The 22,131-nt window shown below is 42.8% G+C and overlaps 1 protein-coding gene across 1 annotated transcript in view; it reads left to right on the top strand.

Annotated features, from left to right (window-relative positions):
• LOC5569746 overlaps window positions 1-22,131 on the top strand; it is a 39,686-nt gene that overhangs the window by 11,055 nt on the left and 6,500 nt on the right. The window contains exon 2 of the mRNA XM_021853133.1: window positions 6,956-7,927. Coding sequence (XP_021708825.1) covers window positions 6,956-7,927 — 972 coding nt within the window. The remainder of the gene's footprint in view (window positions 1-6,955; window positions 7,928-22,131) is intronic.

Here is a 22,131-nt window from a genome sequence, read left to right as displayed (position 1 = left end):
CGAAGGCCATGCAAGCTTTTTTGAAATCAATGTGAGGTGTCCATGAAAGTTTGGAATCTAGAATGACTCCGACATACTTTACTTGATCAGTCACATTAATCTCAGTGCCCAAAAGACGTAAAGGTCGAATTCCATTGCGGTTTCGTCTTTCCGTAAACAGAACAATAGATGTTTTATTCGGGTTAACCGAAAGGCCATATTGGCGACACCAACTCTCGACTACCTGAAGAGCACTTTGCATCAGGTCGAATAGGGTGCTTATGCACATACCAACTATCAGAGCTAGATAGTCGTCGGCAAATCCATATGTTGGAAAACCGCTATTATTGAGTTGCCTCAATAGCGTATCTGCTACGAGATTCCACAAAAGTGGTGACAAGACTCCCCCTTGGGGGCATCCGCAAACACTCAATTTTCGAATCGCTGCTTGACGCAATGTCGAGAAGAGATGTCGGTTTTTGAGCATTTGATGAATCCAATTGGTAATCATTGTAGGTAGCCCATGGTTTCGTGCTGCTTCCAATATGGCATCGAAAGACACGTTATCAAAGGCACCCTCAATATCCAAGAAAACACCCAAGCAGGATTGCTTCTGAGCGAATGCTTTCTCGATATCGTATACAACTTTGTGTGAAAGAGTCACAGTGGACTTTCCAGATTGGTAAGCATGTTGATTCACATGAAGAGGCACGTTTGCCAAATAAACATCACGAATGTGATGATCGATAATGCGTTCCAGACATTTCAGAAGAAAAGAGGTCAGACTGATTGCTCTAAAACTCTTCGCTTCTTCATATGAGGCCAGGCATTGCATTTCATCTCATCTTTTGATCATCTGGCAAAGATAAGGATCGAATAATGCAATACCATCTTAGAGCTCTTTGATTGATCTTTGATCAATGGTCTTATCCACTGGTGTACTAAACTGACTCGGTCGAAGAATTTTGACACTAGAGCGGGTCCAGATCACGTGGGGATCATACGGGAGCGTGCCCCGCTCAAGTGTCACAATTCTCAGACCGAGTGAATTTAGTACACCGGTGGATTAGACCATATCTTTGACTCATTTGATTCTAGATCACGGTGTACTAAAATTAAGAAGGTGATATACTCCTAAAACTGACAGCTACTTGACGACGTCATTCCTATCTACCTCGAACAAATTTGCGAAAAAAATGATCTAGTGGCCTGGAAGGTATATGGTACGATAGGAGTGACGTCACATGTTTACAGTGAAACTTGATATTTACATCAGTAAAGAGCCTGCCTTGTTAATTTTTATGCCGTGATTCTAGATGAAATAATCCAAACACAGTAATCCGTATGGTTATGGGAAACAATTTGGATGACGACACTGCTTGTCAATAAATTTAAAGTGCAAACATGGACGTAAAAATATTCTAATGTCTAACAAAGAGGATAACTTCAATAGGAAAACAATCAACGGAAGTAAGTGAATGGAATAGATTGATAAGAAAAGACGTTCTTCATTTCATTTTTCTGCAGGGCTTCCAGCACGTTATAGCAGTGATAATATGATTTAATGTGCGTTCTACCCAAAAGTTACGCGTTCATTTCAAATTTATTTACATTTGAAAAAAATGGGCACACATCCCAGGACATGTACGACATTCATTATACATTCGTTTAGTTTGAGATGGATTTAAGCCATGCCCCCAATAAAATGTTTATTTTTGAACAAAAACTGAAATGAATTATTTGTTTGTATCGGAAAGCATGTAAGACTCTAGGACAGGCTTTTATTGAGATGGACGCATTGTGGAGGAATATTTCAAGCACCCTTTGGCAATTGTACTCACTAAGCTTACATTACAAATTGCACTGAATTTACACATCTCAACAGCTGAACAGTTTGGTAGTCAGAATCATCATAGATCCGCAAAATTTTACAGATTTCGCTGAATTTCTCAATTTGCAGTACTCATGAGACACAACGCTGCCTTACGTAACGTGATCAAGATTCTTGCCTCAAAACAAACCCCATAAAGTAGGAGTTTTCATTTGACCCGTTTTATAGAAACCAGTATAAGCGAAAAGTGTCCGTTTCTATCAGTTTTTAATAAAAACATCCTGTGCTTCATTTTCGCCACCATATAGAAGTTAATACTCCACTGTAGTTAAGCGATATTTCAGCTCTTTTTGCACTATTGTTGGCTTTGAAATATACCAGCATTCACGAAATTTCATTTTATCATTAGTAGAGTTAGTAATAAAAAAAATTGCTTACGTCTAATTGCATTAGTGAATCATCACGAAATCTCAAGATCTCAATGATATCAAGATAATTGAAAGATGGAATATTTCCAACGCGCTCTTGGATTGAGGATAATATCTTTCCACCATATGAAGATGATCTCTTTGATCAGATGAGATTGTAAAGCCTGTATGAGGCACGTCCTCCTTTCGGGATAAACTTTACAGTAATATCACGCCAGGATCTGGGAATGTACCCGGTAGCAACCGCTTACAAGTAGCTTTTTCAAAACATGTTTGATAAACTCAAATCCCTTTTGCAGCAGAACAGGATAAATCCCATCCGCTCCTGGAGATTTGAAAGGAGCAAAACTATTAAGTGCCCATTGAATCGATTCAGTAGTTACGATACTGCAAGCCGAGGCCAGAGACTCGTAACTACATGGAAAGACATTTGGTTCATCCGTAGATACTATGTCCAGGGTGTGGATTGAGCAATTACAATTACAGTTACATTTTGCAGCATTAATTGCATTTACTATAGGGGCCCATATAGCCGTAGCGGTAAACGCGCAGCTATTCAGCAAGACCAAGCTGAGGGTCGTGGGTTCGAATCCCACCGGTCGAGGATATTTTCGGGTTGGAAATTATCTCGACTTCCCAGGGCATAGAGTATCTTCGTACCTGCCACACGATATACGCATGCAAAAATGGTCATTGGCACAGTAAGCTCTCAGTTAATAACTGTGGAAGTGCTCATAAGAACACTAAGCTGAGAAGCAGGCTCTGTCCCAGTGGGGACGTAATGCCAGAAAGAAGAAGAGGGGGGTCCGTAGCCTTGAGGTTACGCTTTCGCTTCATAAGCGGAAGGCCATGGATTCAATTCCCAGCCCCTCTACAAAACAAAACCGTCCAGACACCAGAAGACGCCGCACGGAGGACCGTGCTTAGGGGAGCACTCCATCCTCCGTCAGTATCAGATGGTGACTGCAGTGGCGTCTCGTCCTAAGGTGCACTTGGTGCACTGCACAGTCAAAGATTTCAAACTAACAAATTAAATATATATATTATAATTCTCAATACTTCTAACATTCATAATGTGTAGTTGTTTGAAAATGTTGTTTGATTTCTTCACCTTCAATTGGTGCATCGCCCTCAGTGAACAAACCGTTTGATTCTCTCCCCGTGGTCTTGCTCAACCAGCAAGCGAAAACAGCCAAGCAAACAAGACAAACTGCCATGCGTCTCCATCGTATTGCAGAGAATGTTCATTTCAGCCGTGCACTCTTTCTTGTGCACGAAAATAGCGTGTATGGACACAGCAGGAATGTGCATTTGTATTGGCATTTCTAGAGCAACAGTGGCGTTGTATAGGTAAAATCTGGTTCACTCCAATTTGTGCACCCGAGAGAAATTGCCCATGACGCTCGCATTGGTTTGCAAGAATTGAGAAAGCGCGCGCAACTGGCGCCACGACGTCTGCTGTTGGAAGAGAAAGCGTAAACGCCATACATGCTTTGTGTGTATGTATGTTGCAAGGAGCTTCCAAGTGTCGCGCGATAGTAGACGCAATATTGATTGGAACCAAAACTAGATGTTATAAACATATTGGCCAAATTGATTATGTTTTATCTTATTAAATACACAAAATTTATGTGGCTTTGAATTGATTTATAAACTATGTGTGAATATAGTTTTTCATGCTCAATAGACCGACAACTGATAAATTGCGGTGGGCATAAAGTGGGTTTCAGCGTTAGCAGTCAGTCATCATTTCACTTAAAAGCCTTGATGTATCAACAAAAGTATAGGGTAAGTGTACCAGTTTTGGCCACCCTAAGGAAAAATATTGTTTATTTATGAATCAAAAGACCTTCGGTTACTGTCAATACATCAAACGAAAGCTTTCAATCCATGCTCAGCAGGAAAAATATAAAAACTAATCAGAAACTTTGTTTTTGTATTAAAAATGGTGGTGGCGAATACTGGACCACTTGCACCAGTATTCGCCACGATTTTAATTTTGGTTCCTGAATTCGCCACTTACGTTGATTTCTTATGGAGGGTGGCGAATCAGGAACAGGTGGCGAAAAATAGGTGCAAAGGAGCAAAAAATTTAAGGAAAATGTTTTTTTTTCTTTTATTTTCTGAGAAAATGTTGCGCTTTCCAAGAATGTTTCCGTATCATCTTAAAGCAATTTAGCGAACACTAAACAATTGGCAACCATATATGTCGTAAAAAGGTTTAAAATCTGGGGTGGCGAATAACTGGCTGGCACATGGCGAATACCGGTATACCTTCCCTACAAAGAGATGTACCAGCGCTGGACATCGTCGAAAAGCTAAGATATCGTGATACAATTGACAAGCTGTAAATAATAAGAATTATTATATAGAATAACAACGTTAGGAATAATGAAGATTCGGAATTTCGCGAAAGCCACGAAATCCACGGAATTAATCCTTCATCACGAAACTTGGAAAATAACGCGTAAATAATTGAATTCTGAAAGTTTATATGATAATCTCAGAAAAGTTCAGATTTTTGCTGATAAGAATGGTTTATTTATTTGTAAGCCGAGTTTCATATAAAAAAAATGTGCTAATCGTTTAGTTTCAAGTTAAACGTCTTTCTTCTTGCTTTAAACTTTATATCGATAATATGATATTAAACTTATTATCTCAGTTCGCAAAATACGAAAAATGCTTGAAATTTACGCACATAAAGGTCATGTTTACTGTAAATATACATTTTTATGTCAAATATTATCAAACTATGGGACCGCAATTAATACGCAAAATTATTCTTTCATCGCCTTGATATCAGCGAAATTTTGAGATTTTTTCTTGTCTTTAAACATTGTATATTTGAATCATCCAAAATTCTTAAAACTTACCACTAGTGATTGCAACGAAGAAAACAAACAAAAAATACGTCCAAAGAGCAACAAATATAATAGCTTCCAGACACTTCAAGATTGCATACAGTATTGGAAATTACATTTTACTGTGTTAATAATAAGAAATTACATTTTAAGCTGAAATACATTTTAAAAAATCAATTGAAAAATTCGTATTCTTAATTCAAAATAAACGGTTTGTGCGAGTCAGTGCACAAGTAATCAAATTCATCACGGGACGAGACAAACTGACCCTCTTCGTAGGCAGCTAGCCTCAAATGACTTAGGAACACGGCAAAATGAACCACCGCAAGAGCAAAGGACTATGGCTTATGGAAATCGATTGGACTTGAACAGCAGAGCTCTCTCCTACCTGCTCGGTGTGAGAGTAAAAGAGTAGAAGAGAATGAAAGCAGATGTAAATATAGATTAGTTAAAAATAGATCTGTATCGGTATAGTAGATACAGATGAACTGATTCCCGCACAGTAGTGGCCACGAGCACGGAGTGCCTTAAAAAAAATGCATTTACTGTGTTAAGTCTACCAAGGGTAGGTGAACCAGTTATGGACATAGTCGTTCCCTATTTCGCCGTACGTTAAGTAATGCCTTCAAATTTTGAAAATTTTTGTATGTTGTGGAAGTTAAGTTTAAGATATATCTTTATGTTAAAACATTCAAAAAGATTTCAAATGTGAAAGTCGTCTAAATTTCACATATGGCATATGGCCAAATAGGGAACCATCATTGCAATAACTGGTACAATTTCCCTATTACCAATCTGTTGAAGAGCTAGTCCGCTAAGACCACGCAGGTCCTAGCGAGGCTAGCCCGTCCACATCCGATTGCAAATCATAAAGAAATACAATGCAGTAGATGCTTCCTTCAACTGGGCAGCTAACTGACTGATACCTCAATCAGCAGCTGCAACTCTCTTTATTCATTCCAGGTATATATTTACAATTCAATCACACTTATCCAAATATCATTCCTCTCGATAAATCTTCCACACTTTTACCTACGACGACGCTTGCTTCTCAACCGACGATTCTTCTACCTGAGGTGCGACACTACCTTTATTCCAACACTCCTCCTTAGGGTCGCCACCTCTACTCACGATCGTCCCCTCCTGTCTCGAAACTCCTCCTCGTTCCGAACTCCGTACATGCTCCGTCCTTCATCCGAGCTCCTCCTGACTTCGATCCTGTCCACGAGCTCCTTTGACCAGCCAGCTGCCATCCAGTGTCCTGTATCGCCTACGTTCCCGATAGATCCCGTCCTCCATTGCGGCCAATCCATCCAGCCTGAGGATCCCGTTCTGCGCCACGCGGCTTATGCGGCCAATCCTCCTCCAGAACGATACATGCTGTAAGAACACGTTCCTGGGCCCATAACCTGTTGAAATCTTCACCACAGTGGAAACACTAACAGCGGGACGAGAAAGGAACTTTACGAACCGGAGAAAGAGCAAAACACTTGTGTACGCTTTAACGCCTCTCGGACGAATATTTATTCTCAACAAAATATAAACAATAACATCGACAACACACAACATGATCATGGTGTGTCCACTAAACATAAATGTTGTCTCGAGTGCGAGAGGTGTCGATGGAACACACTGAAACAAATATATTCAACACAATCTACCCTTCCTATCCTTGCCAACGGTGTCCACGTGGTCCGCATAAACTATTACGAGCAACACGCATCCCTGATCTCGGCTTTGGGCTGACTGGCCCCACCAAACATTGTAAAATGAAAATGCAATGTCTGAACGACATAACTTGGGTAATCATGACAATAGCCTATTATTACTAACATCTACTTATTTCTCTCTTCCAGTTGTGGATCGAAATCTTCAGAAAATTGGATAACCGCACTCTGCTGAAGTTAGCTCTGGTATCCCAACACTGGCATGAGCTGATTTTTACGCATCTAATTCGTCGTTTCCAACTGAAGCTGGATCCGGGAAAGCTGAAATTTCCCATGATTGCATCCAGCATTATACCAGGGAGAAACTACAAACATCTCCAGTTGAAATTATCGGAAATCGAAGGCGCCCCGATGAAGATTTTCCATCAGCTGATGCCGAACTTGGAGTCATTGACGCTGAACCTAAAATCGCTTGAGCTGTCGGTCCTAATACAGATGCTAGGATTGTGTCCCCGAATCAAAGAGCTGCACCTTTATGGCTTCCAATTCAAACACGATTATGACATCGAAGAATTTATCTACTCATCTTTGAAAATTCGTCCTGCTATTGGTTCTTTGGAATTGGAGTACAAAAAGTTGGGTGTTTTCGAAAGAGAATTTCAACCATGCATTCTGAACGGATCAGAATCGGAGATGTTGACCGCCTCAAAATTCGTCCCAGCTATCGCATCGTTGGGCTTGAACGTTAACAATTTGGACATCGTTGAGAGAATCTTCCAGGGCTGTATCTCCAATGTAACAAAGCTTGATATGGTCGTCCATCAACCGGGAGTGAGTTTGCTGGAACGGATGGCTCCCCAATTGAAGATTCTGAAGTTAGAAGTTTATGAAGGAGCCATCGAATACGTGCTTAACCTGCGCTTCCCGGCACTAGACACATTGTCGCTTAAGCTGCATGCATCGTCATACAAAGACTCCGTATTTTGTGACTTTTTGCTTGGCTCCCAATCATTGAAGACAGCTTTTCTAGTTCTCCGGAAGTGCGAATTCAAGGACGTATTTCCCGCCATAACCAAAAGCCTTCCGCTTGTTGAAAAACTACAAATCGTCAGCGATACGGTGACCTCGCTCGAAGGACTGGAGCGTATGACAAATTTGAAGGTAATTTCAAGGCTGGTAGAAGGTCTCTTTTAAGTGATTTGGTATCTATTTTAACCCTCTAATACCCAAATTTTTATTTTAGATTTAAGTATTATTTTTCGTTATCTAAAATCGTTTTAAACACGTATCGGGCATTTATTTATTTTTATTCGCAAATTTTTAAATTTTGGTTTTTGATTTTTATAATTTTTATTTTTGAACACCCCTAGCTTTTTTCATTTTTTCTTGAAGCCTTTTCTAGTTGTTAATTTTTGGCAATAATAAAAATTCAAATTGTTACGGTATTTTTAAAAATATTAAATTTTGAATTTTTTTTTCGGAGCGTATTTTATTTTCCGTGTAACTAACGGAAAAACAGGTTTGAAATGATTTTAATACCACCAGGCTCTTCGTTTGTGATAGTTTAATCGTAGAAAAATATAAAAGGTACGATTTTTTATATTACACGTTAAATGAAGCCAAGGCATTTGTAGGTTATATAAGAATGCAATTTTTCAAACAATTTCTAAAAATACAAACAAGTTTCAAAAGTCATAAAAAACTTTTCTTATATGCGTGTTATGAGTCAAGGTATAAGCCAAAAATAAAATCATTTTGATTTGCGAGCTACGAAAAAATACACAAAATTTCAAAGTGTACCCCGTCTAAAGGCGGGGTTGGGTATTAGAGGGTTAACCTTTGCGTTCCTGACCTGTTTTCCACGTCCAAATTTTCGTGATCTTTTGGCTCTAATTCTCCAATTTCCAACCGAATTGCATGTAACAAAGGGTCATTTACAAGAACTTGCGGGATGCGGGAGCACGCCGCATGCCGTGACTCGAAATGTGCAGGGATAAAGGTGGGAGTATTTTGAGGGAGAAGCGCGAGGCGATCGAAAGATGGAAGCAGCACTACAACCAACACTTGAATGGTGCTGAGAGTACAGGCAGCGAGAGAAATGACTACGTCGGAATGTTGGACAATAACAATCAGCTCCCACCTTAAGGGAAGTTGAAGATGCCGTTCAACAGCTCAAGACTAACTAAGCAGCTGGGAATGATGTTATTGGAGCGGAACTTATCAAATTGGGCTCGAAGAAGTTGGTCTCCTGTCTGCATAGGTTGATAGTCAGATCTGGGAGACAGACCCTATTTACCGATAGCCGTAGCGGTAAACGCGCAGCTATTCAGCAAGACCAAGCTGAGGGCATGGGTTCGAATCCCACCTGTCGAGGATTTTTTCGGGTTGGAAATTTTCTCGACTTCCAAGGGCATAGAGCATACCTGCCCAACCTTTTTGAACCGCGGGCCAAATATCAGTAACACTATTTGATGGCGGGCCAAATTTCTCTTAGTCCACAAACAAATCCATTTTCATAGAATCGGACAAAAGTCAACATCTCACCAAGCATTCACGAAGATTGTGTGAGAACTATATTAAGGATTACGTTATCTATAACAAGTTTTTTTTGCTCTAAGTATCTTGCCTAAATTTTTGTGGAAAACTACGAAATATGTCAAAAATCCTATGTAGAGATTTTCCACGAAAAGTCTTGTCAGTACTTTAATAGAATTATGTTCTGAATATTGTGAAAAGCTAGAGAATTTCGTGACCACTATTTCGAGAAAATATTGCCTAGAATTAAATGAGAAAATGCAGGATTCTAAAAAAAATGTGCTTAAAATTCTGTCAGAATTTGCTAAAGATTTATTTTGTAATCTTGTCCAGGAACCTGTAAAATTTATGTCTAGGATTTTATTTCAATTTTGCTCAGAATACCATCAGAATCGCTGTGAGACTCCTGCCCAATATTTTGCTTGAATCATATTAACAACTGTGCAAAACTAACATTCACGATTTTGTAAGAATCCTGCCTAAAATTCAGTTAGATTTTGTTTGACCTACAACTTTAGTTGATGCTTGATTAAAATGCAGTTCTACTTTTCTATCACGCAGTGAAAAATGGGCTTTCACATTACGAACTCTAAAATGCCGTTAAGCTTTAAGCCAAATTATCATGAAGAGCAGTTCCCTTTAGTATACAAATAAAACTAAACAAGTGTTCAAAGTCCAGCTACTAAACATCGATATACTCAAAACTTTAAATTTGCTTTTAAGTTCACCTTGCAATAAAAAAAAATACCTTGGACTTGCTATGTTCTTACTTGAAGTTGGTAGAATTACAAATGCGTCCACTTGTCGGAGTCGTTATATAAGGATATTTGCGGAAATGCTTCTGTCTTCTGGCTTTGCAAGGGATGTTGCGAAATTATGAAAAGTGCTCGTTTCAAGAATGCTATGACATCAACGCATGCAGCTTCTCTAGAACTTCGAGATGCATACCAGAAGGTGGTTGAAGATTTGAAAGCGGAGATTAAAAATAGCCTTTTGGCCGAGTTGAAACAAGAGATACAAGGAGGATTCAACAAATTGTCTCCTGCTATTCTTTCACCAGTTCCACGTCGTTTCCAGTTCAGGGATCGTAACACACCCAAGCGAACTCGTGATGAAGAATCCGCACAATCTTCGGAGCAACCATCGAAAATATTCTGCGGCACCGGCCAATCAGCTGGGAGTACATCAGAAGGACTGGCAGCAAATGCTGACGATAAGTTCTGGGTGTATTTGACAAAAATATCACCCGAAGTGTCTGAAAGTGATGTTCAGTGTCTTGCTCAGGATCGACTACAGACTGCCGACGTTGTTGTGAAATCGTTGGTACCTAGAGGAAAACCGCTTTCGATGTTGTCGTTTGTATCCTTCAAGGTTGGTGTACACAAGGATCTCAAATCAAAGGCTATGGATCCTGCTACCTGGCCTGAAGAGATACAATTCCGTGAGTTTATCGACCACGATAGTAATGTTCGGAATTTTTGGAGACCATCACTGCGCTTAGATCCGGGAGCAACTTCTTCGATAGTAATGCAGCCACAAATCGCTCTTCAGATGTCTACGTAGAAGAACATCATTCCGCACTCCGAAGTCGTCCATCTTGCTCGGCAAACTCATCTCCGAATTATCGGACGTTGTATTATCAGAACGTCAGAGGCATACGTACTAAAACAAACGAGTTGTTCTTGAGGCTTTCGTCATGCGACTATGATATCGTGGTCCTCACAGAAACATGGCTGCACTCAAATATATCCAATTCGGAACTCGCTACAGGCTATTGCATATTTCGTTGTGATCGGAGCTCGGCCAGCAGTGACCTTCAACGTGGTGGCGGAGTTTTAATTTCGGTTAAAGACTCTCTCAACTGCAAGTCTGTGGCATTGCAAAACTGCGAGAACCTCGAACAGGCTGTTATATGCATTAAACTCCAGAAGTCGTCGATCTATGTATGTTGCATTTATCTACGTCCCAACTCGCAAGTCACTCTCTACTCTGCACACTTCTCAGCGATCCAGTGCATATGTGAAGGCATGTCGGAAGCAGATACGATCGTCGTCGTGGGCGATTATAATCTTCCTCGTCTAAGCTGGGAAATCGATGACGATATTAACGCATTGCTGCCCTCTAACGCATCATCCGAACAAGAAGTCGTCCTAGTTGAAACGATGGTAGCTTCGGGCTTGCACCAAATCAATAGCTTGCAAAACACGAACGGCCGAATACTCGATTTGGCATTCGTCAACGAACCAGGTGATGTAGAGTTAATCAAAGCGCCAGCACCTCTCCTCGGGATTGACAACCACCATATGCCGTTCCTTCTTCGAATCAACGCAGAAGATTATCAATTGCAGTACGTTATGGATTCGAATCAAACATATGACTACGATTTTCGTCACTGCAACTTCGCGGATCTCGACACCGCCATTTCCTCCATCGATTGGACTACGCTGTTTCACGGTAAGACTACAGATGAGACGGTACGTATGTTCTATGATACTTTGAATGGAATTCTCAGCGAAAATGTACCGCGAAGACGTCGTAGATGCCAACCATTTAAGCACCCTTGGTGGACTTCCGAGTTACAGAACTTACGGAATGTCCTCCGGAAGTCTCGTAGGCGTTATTTTCGGACAAGAACGGTTGTTGATTATGACAATCTCCGTTCAATAGAAAATCGGTATAACGAATGCCAAACGGAAACATTTCGGGCCTATATTTCACGACTGGAGACGACTGCTAAACAAGACCCCTCTTCGTTCTGGAACTTTATTCGTAACCGCAAAAGCTCAAATCGGATACCAGCTGAGATGACACACAATAATTGTACCGCTAACTCTCCTGAAACATTAGCTGACATGTTTGCAGATTGCTTCGAAAACGTTTACCGTAACAGCTCGCCACCGTTTATTCCCGATAACCTCAGGCAGTCTCCTGTGTTTGATATAAACTTCCCGCTGTTAGAATTTAATCAACACGATGTTTCATCAGCCTTGAATGAACTTGATATTTCCAAAGGACCAGGAACCGACAATCTTCCTCCAGTGTTCCTAAAAGAATGCTCCGCATCTCTGCAATTGCCTCTTTGCATTATTTTCAACAGATCGCTCCGTGACGGTACTTTTCCGCAGCCGTGGAAAGTAGCTTCAATAAGTCCGATTTTCAAATCTGGTTCCAATCAGATTGCCGAGAACTACCGCGGCGTTTCCATTCTGTGCTGCGTGGCTAAAGTCTTCGAAAGCTTAGTTCATAACGCGTTGTATGCAGCTGCTCAACCGTTAATTTCAGATTCGCAACACGGGTTTGTTAAAAAGCGATCAACCACTACGAATCTGATGTTGTTCACTGATTTCGTATCGACGGCCCTCGAGAACAGACAACAAGTTGATGCCATCTATTTCGACTTCTCCAAAGCTTTCGACAGAGTTCCACATGATCTCGCTGTTGCGAAGCTGAACCATCTGGGATTTCCGCGCTGGATTACTGATTGGCTCCATTCATATCTGACAAACCGTGAGGCGTTCGTCAAAGTAAACGGAGCAAAATCTCGAAATTTCGCTATTACATCTGGTGTGCCTCAAGGTAGCGTCCTCGGGCCACTGATTTTCGTGCTGTTCGTGAATGATCTCTGCTTCCGGCTTAAATCACCCAAAGTGCTGTTTGCCGACGATCTGAAAATTTACAGAACTATTTCGTCCCTTCTCGACTGCTGTGCTATTCAATCCGATATTAACGAGATTCAACTGTGGTGCGTTGAAAATGGAATGGAGCTGAACACTAAGAAGTGCAAACAAATTTCTTTCATCCGACGCCAGTCCCGAATCGACTTTGAATATTTGGTGGGCCCAGATATCATGGAGCGCGTTGAATCCATCCGCGACCTTGGTGTCATAATCGATTATAAACTGCAATTCAACGAACATATCAGCATCGCCACTGCCAAAGGATTCGCTGCCCTCGGATTTATTCGACGTAGTACAAAACATTTTCAGGATATCTACGCTTTGAAGTCGTTGTACTGTGCTCTAGTTCGAAGCGTTCTGGAATATGCCGTCTGTGTGTGGTCTCCACATCATACTACGCAGATCATCCGAATGGAAAGAGTTCAACGTAGCTTCGTTCGGTACGCTCTTCGCCAGTTGCCTTGGGCAAATCCAACTGATCTGCCGGATTACAGAAGCCGGTGTAACCTCATCGCTTTGGAAACGCTCTCTGCCAGACGTACAAAACTACAGAGACTGCTTGTGTTCGATCTGATTGTAGGAAATGTCAATTGTCCGTCACTGTTAAAAAATGTGTCCCTGTATGCCCCGTCTCGTCAACTACGTGAACGTAACCTGCTTTTTGTTAGACGTCATAGGACTTCATACGGTTTTCATAACCCTCTGGATAAATGTTTTTGTGCGTTCAATAATGTGAGTGTTGTGTTCGACTTCAATATTTCAAAGTTTGTTTTTAAAAATAGAATAAGGAACTTAGAGTAAGATACAGTCTGGGGAATTTATTTTTAATTCAAGACGGTGATAAATAAATAAATAAATAAATATTCAGCGGGCCAGATAAAAGAAAAGTCTTCTAACTTTTCGCGGGCCGCACAAAATGATGCTGCGGGCCGGATGCGGCCCGCGGGCCGTACGTTGGGCAGGCCTGGCATAGAGTATCTTCGTACCTGCCACACGATATACACATGCAAAAATGGTCATTGTCATGGTAAGCTCTCAGTCAATAACTGTGGAAGTGTTCATAAGAACACTGAGCTGAGAAGCAGGCTCTGTCCCAGTGGGGACGTAACGCCAGAAAGAAGAAGAACCCTATCTACAAAATAAGCAATAATCTAAAATGTGAGAACTATTCTGAATGCCGCCCATAAAGTATCATCCCATATCATCTTCCGTCGTCTATAGTCAATCGAAAATGAGTTCGTGTGAATTTATCAAGCCGGCTTTGTAGAGAGTAGTGTTGGTCCGTTGAATTTGTTGCATGCTCCTTTGTAGGCGAGTCACGGAATCCGGATCAATTGTGTTCGTTTTGCGTTATGCGGGAAGAGAAAACAAAGTGTGCGAATACAAAAGCAAACTGCGTCAGTAGTGTTCGGTCCGTTGAATCTGTTGTATGCTCATGTGGCGCTCCACATGAAATCGGCATTGTGCCCGGTCCGCATAGTAACCGTACTATCGGTATCGGTCATCCGTGTATATACTCATGTATTCATTTCTAAATTATCTATCGTGTAGCAAAACGAATTCTTTCCTATATCCAAAATCCCAGTGTTTTCTTGTGGAAGTACATAGGACTGCTCGGCTTCTATAGAGCAAGTTATGGGAAAACGGACAATCAACCGGAATAACTAAAACACTACACTAGTTTAATGAACTTAAACTAACAAACAACTTTATTCTTTAGCAAAAAGGTTAACATAGTCTTGTTTGCTCGACAACTGTTTCACGAATGAGGTAGTAACAAAAAGCGCGCGCTAACCGCACGGTGATGACAGGAATGGCGCGCTAGCTAAAAGCAACTCCAGTGATGCGCACGCTAAGAGCATCTCCACAGTAGGGGTTGGAAATTGGTACCTCAACACCCTCGCTCAATTTCCGAACTTCATCAATCCCAAATTGTTACGATGTTGCAGAAACGCCTTACCAGGTAATCCCTTCGTCATAACGTCTGCAAGCTGATTTGCACTTGGAATATATCGTACTGCTACCTGCCCTCGCTGAATCAGTTCTCGTACAAATCGGAATTTTATATCAATGTGTTTCAATCTTCCGACATCTCGTTCATCCTCCACGACTCGAATGGTTGACTGGTTGTCATCGAAGTAAACTATTGGTTCTTCCAGCTTCACTCCTAGTTCCTTTAGCAACCGAGTCAGCCAGATTCCATGACAAACTGTGACACACAAAGCGATGAGCTCTGCCTCAGTAGATGAGAGTGAGACCGTTGATTGTTTCCTTGTTAGCCAACTGACCGTGCATCCGTGCACACGAAAAACAAATCCTGTCAGCGAGCGTCGATCTACCAGGTCGTTAGCCCAGTCTGCGTCTGAGTATGCTTCCATTGCCGGCGCTTCATCGTCTCCTCGAAATACCAGCCCAAGGTCAATAGTACCACGTATGTACCGAAGAATGCGCTTCAAATGTACCCAGTGCTCTTCCGTAGGGCAACTTTGAAATTGGCTGAAATAATTTACAGCCGCACACAGGTCAGGTCGAGATGTCAACGTAACGTACATTAAACATCCAACAAACTCTCGATATGGCTTGTCCGTCCGCATCGATTCTTCTCCTTTCTTGAGCCGCAACCTGCATTCCATCGGTGTTGATACTGGTTTACAATCACTCATGTTGAACCGTTTTAAAAGTCCTTCCAGAAAACTCCGCTGAGTAATTCTCAATAACCTTTCCTCGACATTTCGTTCGATTTTCATGCCGAGAAAACAGTTAATTTCCCCAACGTCAGTCATTTCGAATTCCGTCGAAAGGCACTTTTTCACAACTTCAATAAGCTTCAAGTGTCGTCCAATAAGCAAAACGTCATCCACATAAAGTACAAGAAACATTTGATTCTGTCCCGTACCCTTCACATATAAACACTTATCACTTGTGCTTCGACGGAACCCAAGTCTCTCCACAAAACTATGAAAACGTTCATTCCATGCTCTTGACGCCTGCTTCAGTCCATAGAGCGATTTATTCAATTTACACACTAGGTTCTTCCCTTTCACATATCCTTCCGGTTGAGTCATGTAAATTTCTTCAGATATCGATCCGTTCAGAAAAGCCGACTTTACGTCCATTTGGTGGACTGTCATCTTTTCTTGGTTTGCAATGGCTAAAACTGCACGGAGCGTGTCCAGCTTTGCCACCGGGGAATACGTTTCGGAATAATCAAATCCGTATCGCTGCGTAAACCCCCGTGCCACAAGTCTTGCTTTGTACCGATCTTCTTCGCCGTTTTCACTTCTCTTCACCCGGAAAACCCACTTACAGGATATCGGAGCACGCCCTTCTGGAAGTTTCACTAGCGTCCACGTATGATTCCGCTCCAGTGCATCGATCTCTTCTTGAACTGCTGTCTTCCATTTTGGCCAATCCGCTCGTTTTTCCATCTCACACAACGAACTAGGTAAGTTCTCCACGTAGCTCGTAGCGTTCAACGCATATCCGGTAATGTTCATATCATAATCACTGTGCCAAGAAGGAGCATGTCGATTCCGCCGCGGCCGCCAGTCACTCCTGGCTTCTTCACTCATTTCCTGCGATATTTCTCCACGAAGCGTATCGTCCCCACAGGATTCATATTCTCCCTCATTGTCCTCTTCATTTTGCTCCAGGTCACTTTGCTCTTCTGCGTCTTCATGTTCATTCGCCGGATCGGTTACTTCTTCACTTTCATCATCACTAGAATCCGCTTCTCGGGAAGATACAGGAACCCGAACGATTTCACTGTTTCCAATACTTCTTCTAGGATCCGCTTGCTTCACACCTCTATCCTCGACAAAAATCACGTCTCGTGCCACCACAATCCGCTTCCGCCTTGGATCCCATACTCGATAGCTGTTATGTGAGTATCCGATGAAAACTCCTTTCCATGATTTGCCGTCGAGTTTCTTCCGCAGCTCCTTCGGAATGTGCACAAAAACATCCGATCCGAATACTCGAAGCTCTTCCACGTTTGGTTTCTTTCCTTCCCACATTTCGAAAGGTGTCTTCTTCTCGCCGATAGCGCTTGCTGGACTGCGATTCGCCAAAAACGCCGCAGTTTGAACAGCGGAACCCCACAGCTCACTACTCACCCCAGAATCTTGCAGCATCGATCGTGTCTTCTCTACAAGCGTTCTGTTCATGCGTTCGCTGGTACCGTTTTGTTCCGGCGTGTACGGCACCGTCCACTCTATTTGCACACCCTTCTCCTTGCAAAAACTCAGGAAAGCCCGATTCTTGTACTCCGTACCGTTGTCGCAACGAAAACGCGAGATACTTCTTCCGAACTTCGCGGACACTATGGCTTCATATTCGCGGAAAACGTCCACTACCTGATCCTTCGAACTGATTAAGCACACGACGGTGAAACGGCTCCAGTCGTCAATGAAAGTCACAAAGTATTTTTCCCCATCGACGCCCACCGGTGTCACCGGGCCACATACGTCCGAATGTATGAGCTCTAGCACTCGCGTCGACCGTCGCTCTTCTCCAACCGAAAATGGCTTTCTTGATTGCTTGCCGACGATGCAAGGCTCACACACGATTTCGTCCGCGAATTTTCCATCCATATTCACTTTCATACCGGTTACCATATTATTACGTATCAAAAGTTTCAAGTTCTTTCCACTCAAATGGCCGTACCGGCGATGCCAAATCTCAAGCCCTTTCGGTATCCGCCCACACGAATAGTACGAAGAGTCTTTATGCACTTTTTCGCGGTATAAGTCCAGTTCATATAATTTACCGCGCCGGTTACCCACCGCAACTGCACCGGATTCTCGTTCAATCGACACTTTACCCTCCGCGAAAATCACTTTTAGTCCGGCCGTCTCCATTTTTCTCACTGATAGCAGATTTACTCTCGCTTCGGGAATGAACAACACATTTTTCAAAGTAATCGGAATCGACTTACCATTCACTTGAGAGTAAAGTTGTACCTCACCGTGTTCCTTTGCGACGATGCACTCTCCTTCCTTGGCTACTGCGATCTGCATCGGATTCTTCATCGGCGACAGCTGCTTGAACAAACTCTTGTCGTTTGTCAAGTGCTCCGACGAACCCGAATCGACGATCCATCCAACTTCACGGCTTGAGAATTTCCTTGCACCAGCAAAACACACACCATTTTCTTCTTCTCCCAAATGCGTACTACTCCTATTCGATCCCTTCCTTTTCTTCTCCGGGCACTCGGACAATTTATGTCCCTCTTTGTGGCAACCAAAACACTTGAACTGTTTCTTCTGATACTGGCCGGTTTTCTTCTTACTCGCTCCAGAAAATGCTGCTGAATCACCAGCCGGCAGGCTAGCTTCCACACCACCACTTTTCTGCTTAATCTCTTCGTCAAGCAGACGACACTTCACGAATTCGATTATCAAATTTTCTTCCGGCATTGTTTCCAACGCCGTCACGACGGTAGCAAATGCCGGCCCCAACGTCAGCAAAAGATGGCAAACAATATCCAGATCGTCGATTTGTGCTCCGGTGCTTTTATACTCCCGCACAATTTTGTCGAACACGAGGAAATGCTCCTGCAAACTTCCCCTCTCGTGACGGAGTGTCAGCATCTTTCTTTTCAGGTGCAAACGGCTAGCTATGCTCTTCCGTTCGAACACCCGCTGCAACGCCGACCAGATTGTTTTCGGCGTCGGCTGATCCTGAACGTATTCCAGCTGATTATCATGAATCCGAGAAATCAATAAAGATTTGCACCGACGATCTTTTTTCATCCGCGCAGCAAACTGCTTCTTCTTATCCGCCTGGACAGCAGCAGTATCAGCTGCTTCGATTTTCAGTTCTTCCACTTCCGCGATTTCCCGACTGATGCACTCGGTTAACTCGTGCTCTTCCAGCACAACCAGCATCCGGTACTTCCACGCCGGATAGTTCGAACCATCGAATAACGGAACGCGCACGAAATCGTCCTTCTCCATCTTCTCGAATTTTTACTATTTGCGATTTACTGGGCCATAACCTTATGGGAAAACGGACAATCAACCGGAATAACTAAAACACTACACTTAAACTAACAAACAACTTTATTCTTTAGCAAAAAGGTTAACATAGTCTTGTTTGCTCGACAACTGTTTCACGAATGAGGTAGTAACAAAAAGCGCGCGCTAACCGCACGGTGATGACAGGAATGGCGCGCTAGCTAAAAGCAACTCCAGTGATGCGCACGCTAAGAGCATCTCCACAGTAGGGGTTGGAAATTGGTACCTCAACAGCAAGTAACACGTCAACATTTCCCTCCCATCCCCAAATTGACCTGCATCCGGACGCAGCCGTCTCCGTTATTGCTTGTTAAAATAATGGGAATACCAATTCTTACACATTGAAGATGCTATTGATCCTTTGTAGCGTCTTTTGGTTCCCTGTGTAAACAGCTGTACTTAACGAAGTGGCAACTGCAGGCGGTCAATCATGCTCAGTTATCTCAGGCTTCGTGGACGGCTGCTCGACGTTGAACCAGATCTTTACAGTACGGCAAATCCTCAAAAAATTGCGGTAATACGCATCACCTGTTCATTGATTTTCAAGCGGCATCCAACAGTTGTTGTTTGTTTGAAGGGACTTTAATCCGAAGGTATTCGGCCCTTAGGGCATCCAACAGTATCGACCTTATAGAGCTTTGGAGGATCATGGAAAAGTACAGATTTCCCTGGAAGTTCACAAGACTGATTAGAACGACAATGGACGGTGTGCAGAACTGCGTAAAGATCTCGGGCAAACATTCCAGTTCGTTAAAATCCCGCCGGGGGCTAGGACAAGGTGATGGACTTTCGTGCCTGTTGTTCAGTATTGCGCTAGAGGGTGTCATGCGGAGAGTCTGAATGATTTTCATAAGGTCCAGCCAATGTGTTTACTTTGCTGGTGGTAGATGATGATGATGATGATGATGATATAGGCTGCCATATATTGTAGCAAGGTATCCACCGGTAGCAATGGCCTATTCTAACAAAACAATTTGTTCAAGATTGTATGACTATTCGTATTCAATCATACTTCTGTCTGAAGGGCCAAAAACGAATGGCGGACCCGTAAGCAGAGACACTTACGCGAAACCCGCAAGGAAAAAGAATCTCCTTCCAAAAGTAGGTTCACACGAACAGTCGTACAATCAAGCCCTTGCTTGTCAGAAAGACCCAATAGATGGGAAGAAGAGCCCGCCCTTTTTCCACGAAATGTTAGCGATAGGAAGTTGACAGTTTCACTCTTCCTATCCATCTCGCTTCAATCGGGTGCCCTGATGGTCCCACCCAACCCAAAATGCATATAACATTGGAAATATAAACAAATAACACAAGTCATCATGAAAAGATCTCACCGGTTTTTTTTTATCCTTGTTGTATTTTGAAGCTGGTCGTCGCAACGATGTCGTCGAACTATTTCACCGTTAGCTATAAAGTATCATTTATGCGAAACTGTTCAAAAATCGAGAAAAGAAAACAAACTTCCACTCCTCCGATAAAGCGATACGGAAATCAAATCCACTTGTTGGGCTTCTCAAACTGCACTGCCCGAAAAAATAATTCCATTCCGACGAACCGAAAGCCAAAAATAACACTTCTGCTATGCGAAAACTGCACCCGCTTGCTGGGCATCTCCAAATGAAGATCAAACGGTAGAGTTGCCAAAATCGAACGGGCACTGTATTAAATTTGCAACACTCCAATTGAACACCACTGTACATGCTCCTTACTTTGCTGGTGGTAGATGAATTCATTAACCTCGGATCCTTGCTGACGGCAGACAACAACGTTAGCCGTGAAATACGAAGACGCATCATCTTTGGAAGTCGTGCCTACTATGAGCTCCAGAAGAACCTGCGGTTGAAAAAATGTTCGTCCCCGCACCAAATGTACCATGTACAAAATGCTGATTAGACCAATGGTCCTCTACCGGCACGAATCGTAGACGATGCTCGGGTTGTAAAATCTTGAAGATTGATATGTCGCACGATATGGTTTGTGTTGATAAAATTTTGGTCCTCTATTAATGTCCTAGTAACCAATTCCAGGGAACTAGTTTTGTTTGATCCGTGCAAAATAATTATGGAAATATCGGTCAGACCCCACGGAACATTCGTATAAATCCTGAACCGAGCGACAGACTTGGGTTACCAGCCGTTCAAGACCAGGACGTTAGGCAACGATTTGTCGTTTCGATTTATTGGAGGTGCACTGTTGCACTGCTACACATCAGCACGCCCCCCGATGTGCCCAACTACGAAGTGCAACTCCATGCGACTACAGAATCCATCTCTGCTACACCGGCAACAGCAGCAAACTGTTGGCTGTTATTTTTCATTACTGTTTTTTTTGCGTCGACGTGTCCGAACGTTCTTTCTCTTCGCTATTTAATAAAGTTGTTCGAAAATATTCTCGCGAGTTTCTTATTTCGTGCTTCCTATCCCGATTCCCGTACGCTGTTTTCTCTGCTGCCGTTTGTCCACCTGCGCCATCAGGTTATGGGCCCAGCTGTGGAACGGAATAGAAAGTGCGAAAAGTGTTTCCGGCCAAGAGAGCCAAGAGTTGCGTAAGCCAGTGATTCCCGCTCCATGTGAACATTTTGTTGGAGCGAAGAAAATGAACCGCGAAAGAGCGAAGAAAAATTGTTGTGAAAAGTGGACGCTTAAAAGAACATAAACAATGAGCTATGCCAAGTTCCAGATCCCAAAATTGAATGGGACGAATTGGCAAACGTGATGTGTGCGGGTGGAAATGTTGCTTTGCCGTGAGGACCTGTGGCGAGTTATCGAGGAAAACCCTTCAATTGAAGAAGTGGGTGCCGATAAATTCGCCGGGTGGAAAGTTGCCGATCGGAAAGCGCGAGCTACGCTGGTGCTGTTATTGGACGATAACCACCAGAAAACATCCCGCTCGGTCCGTGTGAGTTTGCTCAAGAAACTTTGTTCGACCAATCTCCCGGAGAATGGTGACCTTGAGCAGCATTTGATGGCGATTGATGAAACTCTCGATCGTCTCACCGCTGCTGGAACGGACCTGGACAAGGACACGCAAATATGTATGCTGCTCCGCAGTCTGCCTCCCTCGTACGACAGCATCGTTCTTCTTCTTCTTCTTGACATTTTACATCCTCACTGGGACAGAGCCTGCTTCTCAGCGT

The sequence above is a fragment of the Aedes aegypti genome, chromosome 3, assembly GCF_002204515.2.
Source record: "Aedes aegypti strain LVP_AGWG chromosome 3, AaegL5.0 Primary Assembly, whole genome shotgun sequence".
Lineage (NCBI taxonomy): Eukaryota > Metazoa > Arthropoda > Insecta > Diptera > Culicidae > Aedes > Aedes aegypti.
Note: the sequence above shows the minus strand (reverse complement) of the source record. Positions and strands in the feature narration are given on the sequence as shown.